The following is a 15,395-nucleotide window of genomic DNA, read 5'->3' as shown; positions in this document are numbered from 1 at the left end:
GCTCTAATGAGCAGAACATTTGTCCTTTATACATCTGACAGTCCTAATATAAAGCATTCAGATTATTTCAAAGTACTTTAAAAACTGTTTACTACAGTTTGAAATATAAAGATCAGCATCAGTAAAATTAAATCAGAGTTTATTCTGGTACGACTAACCTCTGGTTTTTACTGCCGTTATCATTTAAACCAGTCATCGGGGGAGGACATCTAACTAAACGCCACCATGGCCCAGTAAGTGGGGAAACTGGACGGCTGCAAAATCTTAAACTAAAATATTTTTGAAAACTAACATGAATAAAACCATTTCTTTCTGTCGGGGAGGTAAAGAGCAGAGCTGTGCTGAAGATGATGTGAATTCTGTTTATCCTGCTCTCTCCACCGGTCCACATATGTTAGCAGCTCTCAGAATAAATAGTTAGCAATGGCTTCAGCGTATCTCTGTGGATGTGCAGCTGTAGCGCTGAACAGCAGATAGACGGGCGATAAAGGAGCTGGCTCAGCCACATCAAACGTCAGATGAACTCCTCTGGGAATGTGCTGCTCTTCTCCATGTGCATGCCTGGGTTTGTGTTTGGCCACAGCAGCATAACCAATGTGAACCCAATTTGAAAAATGGCTTGTCTAAAACCAAGAAGACCTGGGTATTAAATGGTCCCTGAGCTGCAACACGGAAAATGCAGAGAACTCCCCCAGGGCAGAGACCCAACCATGTCCATTTATTTATTTGTATTTTTATTTTGTGCATGAGTGTGAATGTGTTTCTAGTAGATGGTGCAGAAATGAAAAGTCTGAATGGCAGAAAAAGGTTACTCTACCTGGTTGATTTGTTCATTTCTATTCCTGCACCGTCTCAAGCTCAGCCCTCTGGCTCCCAAGACAAAACACGACAGCAGCAACCTGGACGGCTGCACAATGGTGCACAGGTCCACAAATTCTAAAGTCACCATCATAACTCCCTGGGCCTTTCTCAGCCCCACCTATCTGTCTGGTCAAAGTTTTTCTAACAAAACATGAAAGCCTCAGTTGCTCCTGGTCAGTTCAGTTCCTCTTCCCGCAGAATTAAAAAGAATCAAAGCCACAACAACAGAAAGAGCAGGGTAGGAAAGAGGGAATAGGTGGTGTGTTTGAGAAGTATGACTGTGACGGCTCACTCAGAACAATCGTTAGTACCGGTACGTGGAGTACCATCTGATCCCAGTCTTTCTGTGTGTTTGTGTGGTCGTGTACATACCTTGCCATGTTGGCCCAGCCTCTCATAGCAGATCACAACATCCTCCCAGAGCTCCAGCTTTTCATACATGAGCAGAGCTGAGCTGATGCAGCCGAGGTCTGTCAGCAGGGAGGCGAGCTGTTTCTGCAGGAGATAAAAGCAGACAGAGAGCAGCTTTATAATGCTGTCAGCACCCTGATGAAACTGCCACTGTGGCGAATATCAGCAGGTGGAACTTTTACCTTTAACATACGAGCCTGAAACGAGACTACAGCTGCGAATGATGGGAAAATCAGCATAAATCACTGTTCAAGCCATTACAACTGGAAAACATACAACACTGTCGAGGCATGCTTTGAGGTTTTGAGCAATAAAATTTGAGGAACCGACTCACAAATAAAACCTGTGGTTATATTTTAACAAGTACAGCTGGCAACCTTGTCCTAAAGCAGTATCAGAATGGTTCAACAAGGCTGCAGGCTGGTTTAAAGAAAGCTCTTTAATGAAACACAATGGGCCTGATTCACAAAGACTGCAGTGCTCCAGCTGCTGCCAAACCTGTGCAAATGAGAGAGAAAGTGTGCAATCAACGCAGCAGGTGCCAAGCACACAGCGTTCCAGGTACACCTGTCCTGATTGCATGTTTGAAAATGATTCAAAATAAAGAATGGCACAAAAAATCCGACCTCAGCAAATAAGTCCTGCCTCAAATGTCTTTTATTCACAAAGAGCAGACCTAATCTCCAAAAGTACTTACATTGGTACTATTTAATGCAATCAGACCTGTATCTTCAATAGTCATAGTTCTTTTCCTCCCTTTCTCCAACCTTTCTCTCCTCATAGCTCTGTACTCATGAACATTTCAGACCCCTTCACTTTTCAGTTTTGGTCAGCTACAGCCTGAACAGTGGTTCAAAGTCTCATTCTCAATCATTCTCATTCATCCACACTCAGTAATCCTGTCATGACAAAGTGAAAACAGAACCTTAGAATTGTTTTGGGAAGTTCTTGACTGGAGTCCACTTGTGCTAAATTAACCTGATTGGACATGATTCTAAGGGAGAGGAAGTTTGGACCAACCAGGACTCTTCTAGAGCTGGTCACCATTGGGGGAGAAGGACCCTAGTGAGAGAGGAGACCAAAACCTGATGGTCCCTCTGACTGAGCTCCAGACATCATGGAGGAGATGACTTTCACGTGGAGTTTTTTTCAACTCAAGCACTCTTTCCTGTGTCTCTCTCTGAGGAGTCCTCATCTCTCCTCTCCTCCATAAAGTCCAGGTCAGTGGAGGGCTGCAGGGATGGTTGTCCTTCTAGAACTTTGTCCCATCTCCTCCAGGATCTCTGGAGCTCAGTGAATCAGGTTCTTGGTCAGGGAACATCACTAGGATTTAACATTTTAATTCACATGTAATGAGTGATAATGTGAGTGTAGATCCTCCTCAGACAACTGAATATGTGTTTGCTGTGAGAGGTAGAGGAGGATGAAAATGCCAGGAGTGTGAAAGTCAATCAAGGATTCTGAATTTAGGCCTTACCTAAGAGCCTAACAAGGTCAGCATTTAAACATTAACTGTCAACCTCATTTTCACCATTACTAAAATAAGAAAAAATATATCTAAATAAGGCTCAAAGTCTGAGATATAGTCAACTTTATTAATTCAAAAGGTCAAAACATGAAATTCAAAGGCAAAATGTTTTAAAAGGCAAATATATGGGATAGAAAGTCAAAATCAAAAGTTTAAACGGCAAAAATATGACTTAGAATTTTGAATTGTAATTCTTGAAGGTCAAAACATTAAAAAAAATCAAAATTATTAGTTTAAGTCAGAATTGTGAGATGCAAAATTGAAAATATGAAATGACAACATTAATCTCTTCCCACCCTTCAGACTTTTTATCTAACTTCTTTTAAGCTCTACCTTTTCAGACTTTTACAATTTAACAAAGATATTTTAAATCATCAAGGTAAAGTTAACACGTTTATACTGGAGGAACTCTGCAGACCTTATGGTGGGCCAGTTAGAATAGAAAGATCTGATGATCTTGTGGGCCAGACTTGGCCCCTGGGCCTTGAGTTTGACACCTGTGCTCTACACTGTGAAACATGCTCCATCAGGATTCCTCCAGTGTTCTATTATTGGTGCTATGTTATAAAATAATCCCGTTAATAACCTCAGTGAAGGTGTTCTTACGGCACAGCTTTATGCTGACGACACTGCGCTGTCTGCAGCCATAATCACTGAAGCGGCTCTTGTCTTCCTTTGTTCTTTGAACTGTCAGAGATTTTGACTAAAAAGGTTTCTATCCTTACTGTCCCCCTGAAGAGCAGCCATGTTTATTCCCACATGTAAGACTAGTACCAGTCTGTCTCCTGGCTCATGTGCTAAAGAGCTAGCTGTACCAGCATGCTTAGGGCTCATGGAGTCACGGGATTAGGGCTCTAAGAATAACCACAGCGTCCTTACCAGGATGATCACCAACAGTATTTTATGCTTGGAAGTGTTTTAATCTCAATGTGAGATCGATGAAAGCCGAAGTCTGCCTGAGGAGGGAGATTAGCTGTGAAGCTTACAGCCTGCTTTAGAAAGAGGACAGCTGTAATGTAAATGTATGTGCAGTGTAATTACAGGCCTAACATGAATAAAGACCAGCAGTAGATGAGGTACAGCCCCCCCCCCGGCTATAAAAGGCCTTCACTGCGTTGTCACATGCTCACCATGGGTCTCTAGTGTGGAGAAAACGTGTCACAATCCTCCGCCCAAGCCCACTTCCACGTCCTCAGGCAGCAATAGGGACTCTTCAATTCCAACTTTATTGCTGTTATCAGTTATTACATGCCACCTGGGCGATGTCTCCTCCCCAACATCCCTCTCTCTCTCCTCTTCCAGCACTCCCCCTCCTTCAATCTCCCAGACAGGTCTAAACCTTTTAATGACTGCTGATTCTACTTACAGCTGGCTCCGTTTCATTCTCTGCTCCATCCTAGGCGGCTAATGTTTGTCGTTGTAGATCCGATGATTCTTTGTGGTTCGGCAAATGTGTCACAAAGCTCATTAATGCATCTTTTTACAATCCCTGTGGGACCTTTAGACATTTCGTTTTTCTCCTTGCGCTTCATGGCTTTCATCCCCAGCTAAAAAAGCAATTTTCAGGATTAGAAAACAACTGTGATTGAGAGTTGTCTGAGTCACACTGAGAATGTAACTGACTGTCCAATCAAATTTAAGAAACAGAAACTATTCAGAAAGCTATAAAAACTGTTTATGTGCCCAAAAATAAGCAATGTACATTAGCACATTCAATAAAGATCACTTTATTAATACTGATATTTGGACTCACACTGCTAAAGGAACCGCTCTGGAAAGCAAGGACGCTCCCATACCAAAGTTTAGTAGGACACTAGTTACTACTACTACAGTCCACCTGTAAACACTAGTTACTGCTACTACAGTCCACCTGTAAACACTAGTTACTACTACTACAGTCCACCTGTAAACACTAGTTACTACTACTACAGTCCACCTGTAAACACTAGTTACTACTACTACAGTCCACCTGTAAACACTAGTTACTGCTACTACAGTCCACCTGTAAACACTAGTTACTGCTACTACAGTCCACCTGTAAACACTAGTTACTACTACAGTCCACCTGTAAACACTAGTTACTACTACAGTCCACCTGTAAACACTAGTTACTGCTACTACAGTCCACCTGTAAACACTAGTTACTGCTACTACAGTCCACCTGTAAACACTAGTTACTGCTACAGTCCACCTGTAAACACTAGTTACTGCTACTACAGTCCACCTGTAAACACTAGTTACTGCTACTACAGTCCACCTGTAAACACTAGTTACTGCTACAGTCCACCTGTAAACACTAGTTACTGCTACTACAGTCCACCTGTAAACACTAGTTACTGCTACTACAGTCCACCTGTAAACACTAGTTACTGCTACTACAGTCCACCTGTAAACACTAGTTACTGCTACAGTCCACCTGTAAACACTAGTTACTACTACTACAGTCCACCTGTAAACACTAGTTACTGCTACTACAGTCCACCTGTAAACACTAGTTACTGCTACTACAGTCCACCTGTAAACACTAGTTACTGCTACAGTCCACCTGTAAACACTAGTTACTACTACTACAGTCCACCTGTAAACACTAGTTACTACTACTACAGTCCACCTGTAAACACTAGTTACTACTACTACAGTCCACCTGTAAACACTAGTTACTGCTACAGTCCACCTGTAAACACTAGTTACTGCTACTACAGTCCACCTGTAAACACTAGTTACTGCTACTACAGTCCACCTGTAAACACTAGTTACTGCTACAGTCCACCTGTAAACACTAGTTACTACTACTACAGTCCACCTGTAAACACTAGTTACTGCTACTACAGTCCACCTGTAAACACTAGTTACTACTACTACAGTCCACCTGTAAACACTAGTTACTGCTACTACAGTCCACCTGTAAACACTAGTTACTGCTACTACAGTCCACCTGTAAACACTAGTTACTGCTACTACAGTCCACCTGTAAACACTAGTTACTACTACAGTCCACCTGTAAACACTAGTTACTGCTACTACAGTCCACCTGTAAACACTAGTTACTGCTACTACAGTCCACCTGTAAACACTAGTTACTGCTACAGTCCACCTGTAAACACTAGTTACTACTACTACAGTCCACCTGTAAACACTAGTTACTGCTACAGTCCACCTGTAAACACTAGTTACTGCTACTACAGTCCACCTGTAAACACTAGTTACTACTACTACAGTCCACCTGTAAACACTAGTTACTACTACTACAGTCCACCTGTAAACACTAGTTACTGCTACTACAGTCCACCTGTAAACACTAGTTACTACTACTACAGTCCACCTGTAAACACTAGTTACTGCTACTACAGTCCACCTGTAAACACTAGTTACTACTACTACAGTCCACCTGTAAACACTAGTTACTGCTACTACAGTCCACCTGTAAACACTAGTTACTACTACAGTCCACCTGTAAACACTAGTTACTACTACAGTCCACCTGTAAACACTAGTTACTGCTACTACAGTCCACCTGTAAACACTAGTTACTGCTACAGTCCACCTGTAAACACTAGTTACTGCTACTACAGTCCACCTGTAAACACTAGTTACTGCTACAGTCCACCTGTAAACACTAGTTACTGCTACTACAGTCCACCTGTAAACACTAGTTACTACTACTACAGTCCACCTGTAAACACTAGTTACTGCTACAGTCCACCTGTAAACACTAGTTACTACTACTACAGTCCACCTGTAAACACTAGTTACTGCTACTACAGTCCACCTGTAAACACTAGTTACTACTACAGTCCACCTGTAAACACTAGTTACTGCTACTACAGTCCACCTGTAAACACTAGTTACTACTACAGTCCACCTGTAAACACTAGTTACTGCTACTACAGTCCACCTGTAAACACTAGTTACTACTACAGTCCACCTGTAAACACTAGTTACTGCTACTACAGTCCACCTGTAAACACTAGTTACTGCTACTACAGTCCACCTGTAAACACTAGTTACTGCTACTACAGACCACCTGTAAAACACTAGTTACTGCTACAGTCCACCTGTAAACACTAGTTACTGCTACTACAGTCCACCTATAAACACTAGTTACTACTACTACAGTCCATCTGTAAACACTAGTTACTACTACTACAGTCCACCTGTAAACACTAGTTACTGCTACTACAGTCCACCTGTAAACACTAGTTACTGCTACAGTCCACCTGTAAACACTAGTTACTGCTACTACAGTCCACCTGTAAACACTAGTTACTACTACAGTCCACCTGTAAACACTAGTTACTACTACAGTCCACCTGTAAACACTAGTTACTGCTACTACAGTCCACCTGTAAACACTAGTTACTGCTACAGTCCACCTGTAAACACTAGTTACTACTACAGTCCACCTGTAAACACTAGTTACTACTACAGTCCACCTGTAAACACTAGTTACTGCTACTACAGACCACCTGTAAAACACTAGTTACTGCTACAGTCCACCTGTAAACACTAGTTACTACTACTACAGTCCACCTGTAAACACTAGTTACTGCTACTACAGTCCACCTGTAAACACTAGTTACTACTACTACAGTCCACCTGTAAACACTAGTTACTACTACTACAGTCCACCTGTAAACACTAGTTACTGCTACTACAGTCCACCTGTAAACACTAGTTACTGCTACTACAGTCCACCTGTAAACACTAGTTACTGCTACTACAGTCCACCTGTAAACACTAGTTACTGCTACAGTCCACCTGTAAACACTAGTTACTACTACTACAGTCCACCTGTAAACACTAGTTACTACTACTACAGTCCACCTGTAAACACTAGTTACTGCTACTACAGTCCACCTGTAAACACTAGTTACTGCTACAGTCCACCTGTAAACACTAGTTACTACTACTACAGTCCACCTGTAAACACTAGTTACTGCTACTACAGTCCACCTGTAAACACTAGTTACTACTACTACAGTCCATCTGTAAACACTAGTTACTACTACTACAGTCCACCTGTAAAACACTAGTTACTGCTACAGTCCACCTGTGAACACTAGTTACTACTACAGTCCACCTGTAAACACTAGTTACTGCTACTACAGACCACCTGTAAACACTAGTTACTGCTACTACAGTCCACCTGTAAACACTAGTTACTGCTACTACAGTCCACCTGTAAACACTAGTTACTGCTACTACAGTCCACCTGTAAACACTAGTTACTACTACAGTCCACCTGTAAACACTAGTTACTGCTACTACAGTCCACCTGTAAACACTAGTTACTGCTACTACAGTCCACCTGTAAACACTAGTTACTGCTACTACAGTCCACCTGTAAACACTAGTTACTGCTACTACAGTCCACCTGTAAACACTAGTTACTGCTACTACAGTCCACCTGTAAACACTAGTTACTACTACTACAGTCCACCTGTAAACACTAGTTACTGCTACTACAGTCCACCTGTAAACACTAGTTACTGCTACAGTCCACCTGTAAACACTAGTTACTGCTACTACAGTCCACCTGTAAACACTAGTTACTGCTACTACAGTCCACCTGTAAACACTAGTTACTGCTACTACAGTCCACCTGTAAACACTAGTTACTGCTACTACAGTCCACCTGTAAACACTAGTTACTGCTACTACAGTCCACCTGTAAACACTAGTTACTGCTACTACAGTCCACCTGTAAACACTAGTTACTGCTACTACAGTCCACCTGTAAACACTAGTTACTGCTACTACAGTCCACCTGTAAACACTAGTTACTACTACAGTCCACCTGTAAACACTAGTTACTGCTACAGTCCACCTGTAAACACTAGTTACTGCTACTACAGTCCACCTGTAAACACTAGTTACTGCTACTACAGTCCACCTGTAAACACTAGTTACTACTACTACAGTCCACCTGTAAACACTAGTTACTACTACTACAGTCCACCTGTAAACACTAGTTACTGCTACTACAGTCCACCTGTAAACACTAGTTACTGCTACTACAGTCCACCTGTAAACACTAGTTACTACTACAGTCCACCTGTAAACACTAGTTACTGCTACTACAGTCCACCTGTAAACACTAGTTACTACTACTACAGTCCATCTGTAAACACTAGTTACTACTACAGTCCACCTGTAAACACTAGTTACTACTACAGTCCACCTGTAAACACTAGTTACTGCTACTACAGTCCACCTGTAAACACTAGTTACTGCTACTACAGTCCACCTGTAAACACTAGTTACTGCTACTACAGTCCATCTGTAAACACTAGTTACTGCTACTACAGTCCACCTGTAAACACTAGTTACTACTACAGTCCACCTGTAAACACTAGTTACTGCTACTACAGTCCACCTGTAAACACTAGTTACTACTACTACAGTCCATCTGTAAACACTAGTTACTGCTACTACAGTCCACCTGTAAACACTAGTTACTGCTACTACAGTCCACCTGTAAACACTAGTTACTGCTACTACAGTCCATCTGTAAACACTAGTTACTGCTACTACAGTCCACCTGTAAACACTAGTTACTGCTACTACAGTCCACCTGTAAACACTAGTTACTGCTACTACAGTCCACCTGTAAACACTAGTTACTGCTACTACAGTCCACCTGTAAACACTAGTTACTGCTACTACAGTCCACCTGTAAACACTAGTTACTGCTACTACAGTCCACCTGTAAACACTAGTTACTACTACTACAGTCCACCTGTAAACACTAGTTACTACTACTACAGTCCACCTGTAAACACTAGTTACTGCTACTACAGTCCACCTGTAAACACTAGTTACTACTACTACAGTCCACCTGTAAACACTAGTTACTACTACTACAGTCCACCTGTAAACACTAGTTACTGCTACTACAGTCCACCTGTAAACACTAGTTACTGCTACTACAGTCCACCTGTAAACACTAGTTACTACTACAGTCCACCTGTAAACACTAGTTACTGCTACTACAGTCCACCTGTAAACACTAGTTACTGCTACTACAGTCCACCTGTAAACACTAGTTACTACTACAGTCCACCTGTAAACACTAGTTACTACTACAGTCCACCTGTAAACACTAGTTACTGCTACTACAGTCCACCTGTAAACACTAGTTACTACTACAGTCCACCTGTAAACACTAGTTACTACTACTACAGTCCACCTGTAAACACTAGTTACTGCTACTACAGTCCACCTGTAAACACTAGTTACTACTACAGTCCACCTGTAAACACTAGTTACTGCTACTACAGTCCACCTGTAAACACTAGTTACTACTACAGTCCACCTGTAAACACTAGTTACTACTACTACAGACCACCTGTAAACACTAGTTACTGCTACTACAGTCCACCTGTAAACACTAGTTACTGCTACTACAGACCACCTGTAAACACTAGTTACTACTACAGTCCACCTGTAAACACTAGTTACTACTACTACAGTCCACCTGTAAACACTAGTTACTGCTACTACAGTCCACCTGTAAACACTAGTTACTGCTACTAAAGTCCACCTGTAAACACTAGTTACTGCTACTACAGTCCACCTGTAAACACTAGTTACTGCTACTACAGTCCACCTGTAAACACTAGTTACTGCTACTACAGTCCACCTGTAAACACTAGTTACTGCTACTACAGTCCACCTGTAAACACTAGTTACTGCTACTACAGTCCACCTGTAAACACTAGTTACTGCTACTACAGTCCACCTGTAAACACTAGTTACTGCTACTACAGTCCACCTGTAAACACTAGTTACTACTACAGTCCACCTGTAAACACTAGTTACTGCTACTACAGTCCACCTGTAAACACTAGTTACTACTACAGTCCACCTGTAAACACTAGTTACTGCTACTACAGTCCACCTGTAAACACTAGTTACTGCTACTACAGTCCACCTGTAAACACTAGTTACTGCTACAGTCCACCTGTAAACACTAGTTACTACTACAGTCCACCTGTAAACACTAGTTACTGCTACTACAGTCCACCTGTAAACACTAGTTACTACTACAGTCCACCTGTAAACACTAGTTACTGCTACTACAGTCCACCTGTAAACACTAGTTACTGCTACTACAGTCCACCTGTAAACACTAGTTACTGCTACTACAGTCCACCTGTAAACACTAGTTACTGCTACTACAGTCCACCTATAAACACTAGTTACTACTACTACAGTCCATCTGTAAACACTAGTTACTACTACTACAGTCCACCTGTAAACACTAGTTACTGCTACTACAGTCCACCTATAAACACTAGTTACTACTACTACAGTCCATCTGTAAACACTAGTTACTGCTACTACAGTCCACCTGTAAACACTAGTTACTACTACTACAGTCCACCTGTAAACACTAGTTACTGCTACTACAGTCCACCTGTAAACACTAGTTACTGCTACTACAGTCCACCTGTAAACACTAGTTACTGCTACTACAGTCCACCTGTAAACACTAGTTACTGCTACTACAGTCCACCTGTAAACACTAGTTACTGCTACTACAGTCCACCTGTAAACACTAGTTACTGCTACTACAGTCCACCTGTAAACACTAGTTACTGCTACTACAGTCCACCTGTAAACACTAGTTACTACTACAGTCCACCTGTAAACACTAGTTACTGCTACTACAGTCCACCTGTAAACACTAGTTACTGCTACTACAGTCCACCTGTAAACACTAGTTACTACTACAGTCCACCTGTAAACACTAGTTACTGCTACTACAGTCCACCTGTAAACACTAGTTACTGCTACTACAGTCCACCTGTAAACACTAGTTACTGCTACTACAGTCCACCTGTAAACACTAGTTACTACTACTACAGTCCACCTGTAAACACTAGTTACTACTACTACAGTCCACCTGTAAACACTAGTTACTGCTACTACAGTCCACCTGTAAACACTAGTTACTACTACAGTCCACCTGTAAACACTAGTTACTGCTACTACAGTCCACCTGTAAACACTAGTTACTGCTACTACAGTCCACCTGTAAACACTAGTTACTGCTACTACAGTCCACCTGTAAACACTAGTTACTACTACAGTCCACCTGTAAACACTAGTTACTGCTACTACAGTCCACCTGTAAACACTAGTTACTACTACAGTCCACCTGTAAACACTAGTTACTGCTACTACAGTCCACCTGTAAACACTAGTTACTGCTACAGTCCACCTGTAAACACTAGTTACTACTACAGTCCACCTGTAAACACTAGTTACTACTACTACAGTCCACCTGTAAACACTAGTTACTGCTACTACAGTCCACCTGTAAACACTAGTTACTACTACAGTCCACCTGTAAACACTAGTTACTACTACTACAGACCACCTGTAAACACTAGTTACTGCTACTACAGTCCACCTGTAAACACTAGTTACTGCTACTACAGACCACCTGTAAACACTAGTTACTACTACAGTCCACCTGTAAACACTAGTTACTGCTACTACGGTCCACCTGTAAACACTAGTTACTACTACTACAGTCCACCTGTAAACACTAGTTACTGCTACTACAGTCCACCTGTAAACACTAGTTACTGCTACTAAAGTCCACCTGTAAACACTAGTTACTGCTACTACAGTCCACCTGTAAACACTAGTTACTACTACTACAGTCCACCTGTAAACACTAGTTACTGCTACTACAGTCCATCTGTAAACACTAGTTACTGCTACTACAGTCCACCTGTAAACACTAGTTACTACTACAGTCCACCTGTAAACACTAGTTACTGCTACTACAGTCCACCTGTAAACACTAGTTACTGCTACTACAGTCCACCTGTAAACACTAGTTACTACTACTACAGTCCACCTGTAAACACTAGTTACTGCTACTACAGTCCACCTGTAAACACTAGTTACTGCTACTACAGTCCACCTGTAAACACTAGTTACTACTACTACAGTCCACCTGTAAACACTAGTTACTACTACTACAGTCCACCTGTAAACACTAGTTACTACTACTACAGTCCACCTGTAAACACTAGTTACTGCTACTACAGTCCACCTATAAACACTAGTTACTACTACAGTCCACCTGTAAACACTAGTTACTGCTACTACAGTCCACCTGTAAACACTAGTTACTGCTACTACAGTCCACCTGTAAACACTAGTTACTGCTACTACAGTCCACCTGTAAACACTAGTTACTGCTACTAAAGTCCACCTGTAAACACTAGTTACTGCTACTAAAGTCCACCTGTAAACACTAGTTACTGCTACTACAGACCACCTGTAAACACTAGTTACTGCTACTACAGTCCACCTGTAAACACTAGTTACTGCTACTACAGTCCACCTGTAAACACTAGTTACTACTACAGTCCACCTGTAAACACTAGTTACTACTACTACAGTCCACCTGTAAACACTAGTTACTGCTACTACAGTCCACCTGTAAACACTAGTTACTGCTACTACAGTCCACCTGTAAACACTAGTTACTACTACAGTCCACCTGTAAACACTAGTTACTGCTACTACAGTCCACCTGTAAACACTAGTTACTACTACAGTCCACCTGTAAACACTAGTTACTACTACTACAGTCCACCTGTAAACACTAGTTACTGCTACTACAGTCCACCTGTAAACACTAGTTACTGCTACTACAGTCCACCTGTAAACACTAGTTACTGCTACTACAGTCCACCTGTAAACACTAGTTACTGCTACTACAGTCCACCTGTAAACACTAGTTACTGCTACTACAGTCCACCTGTAAACACTAGTTACTGCTACTACAGTCCACCTGTAAACACCTGACCTGTCAAACAGGCAGCATGTAAATTGTCCTGCGTCATAACCCCAGGGGTCTTAAATCTGAGGTCATGAACTGATGGAAGGACATTCTACTTCAGGATTTTCTCCTAGAGAGCAGAATTCTCCATGTCTGATGTTCTGCTGATGAAATGCTGTGTTAGTTTGACTTCAGATGGATCAGGACACACATCTTCCAGAAAGTTCCTTTTCTGTCTGGTCAGTCCTCAGAATATTTCTCCAAAAGTCTTGGGGATCATCAGGATGTTTTCAGTCAAATGTGAAACGAGACTTTGAGATCTTTTTTGTCAGCAGTGGTTTTGGCCTTGGAACTCTTCCATGATGCCATTGTTGCCCAGTGTCTTTCTGATGGTTGAGTCATGAACTCTGACCTTAACTGAGTCAGTGAGGTATGCAGGTCTTTGGATGTGGTTCTGGGTTCTTCTGGGACCTCCTGGATGAGTCGTCCATGCGCTCTTGGACTCATGTTGGTAGGCTGGCCACTTCTGGGAAGGTTCACCACTGTTCACGGTTCTCCATTTGTGGATAATGGCTCTTACCGTGGTTCTCTGGAGTCCCAAAGCCTTAGAAACGTCTGAAACCCTTTCAGACTGTTAGATGTCAGAAACTTTGTTTCTCTTTTCTTCTTCTTTAGATGGTTCCATGATGTGTTGGAGATCTTTAAGCCTGCTTCTCTTTGTCAGAAAGGTTCTATTTAAGGGATTTCTGGAACCTACAGGTCTGGCAGTAATCAGGTCTGGGTGCAGACAGTCAAACTGAACGCAGTGTTCCACAAAATGTGGTTAATCACAGTTAACTCATGAATTAACAAGGGGGGACTTTCACACAGGGCCAGGTAGATTGGATGGATTTTTCCATTAAAAAAAAAAAAATATATATATATATATATATATATATATTTTTTTTTTTTTTCCCACCCTGACAGCCACCATAAACCAGACACATGCTGTAACATTTAGAAAAACTAAGGATTTCACTGTTTTTGTTCAAAACTAGAGGAAATATCTGAAGCACTGTGAGGACTCAACCAAAAATATGTAAAACATAAACAGCCATTTTTCATTAAGTTAATACATTTTACTCCAAAAACTCAGCATACTGTAGCTCTACACAAGCCAGAGATGTACACAAGTCATTTTTTACAAGTCAAGGTCAAGTCTCAAGTCTCTTCTGGTCGTAATGAGCGTTCTATGATCTGCTTAGACCGCTGCATGCTCTTATCAGAGGAGTTCAAAGCCTGGACTGTCGTCGTCGTTGCCGTCATCGTTGTCGTCAAGTCACTGATGTGTGTGACTTGAGTGCGGATTGAGTCCAAGTCTGGACTCGACTGCCCATCTCTGACACAAGCACATGTGATTGAACCATTCACCTCCTCACTTATTTCTAAAGATGCAGATTTTTTTGGACTAGTTACTTTACCATTTTAGCTCTCTTTGAGTCAACAGCAATAACTACATCTTCTATTAAACAGAGATTCAAGCAGCCTGCAGATGAACTGAAATTTAACAAGAAATACAATCTGACATCCTGGCAAAGACAAGATAAAACGAGAGCTTGATTTTGTCTAACTGTTGAACTTTTGAAATGTATTTTTAAAAATAAGTGTCTGTTACCTGGACAGCCCATCTGGGCGGGGCCTGGCAGCAGTAGAAGAGCTTGAGCCGCTCAGTCACCGGACAGGTCTGATCTTCAAAGTGGTCCGCAATCGCCTGGAAGAAAGCGGGACATGAATTTCACCAAAGACCAT

General features: G+C 41.7%; 1 protein-coding gene across 1 annotated transcript in view; it reads right to left on the bottom strand.

Moving 5' to 3' along the window:
* Nucleotides 1-15,395, bottom strand: part of ttc27 (tetratricopeptide repeat domain 27) — a 158,072-nt gene that overhangs the window by 16,532 nt on the left and 126,145 nt on the right. Inside the window, exons 11-12 of the mRNA XM_041789755.1 lie at nucleotides 15,262-15,357; nucleotides 1,234-1,356 (exon numbers count right to left, since the gene is read on the bottom strand). Coding sequence (XP_041645689.1) covers nucleotides 1,234-1,356; nucleotides 15,262-15,357 — 219 coding nt within the window. The remainder of the gene's footprint in view (nucleotides 1-1,233; nucleotides 1,357-15,261; nucleotides 15,358-15,395) is intronic.

The sequence above is a fragment of the Cheilinus undulatus genome, linkage group 6, assembly GCF_018320785.1.
Source record: "Cheilinus undulatus linkage group 6, ASM1832078v1, whole genome shotgun sequence".
Classification (NCBI taxonomy): domain Eukaryota; kingdom Metazoa; phylum Chordata; class Actinopteri; order Labriformes; family Labridae; genus Cheilinus; species Cheilinus undulatus.
This window is presented reverse-complemented; position numbering and strand designations above follow the sequence as displayed.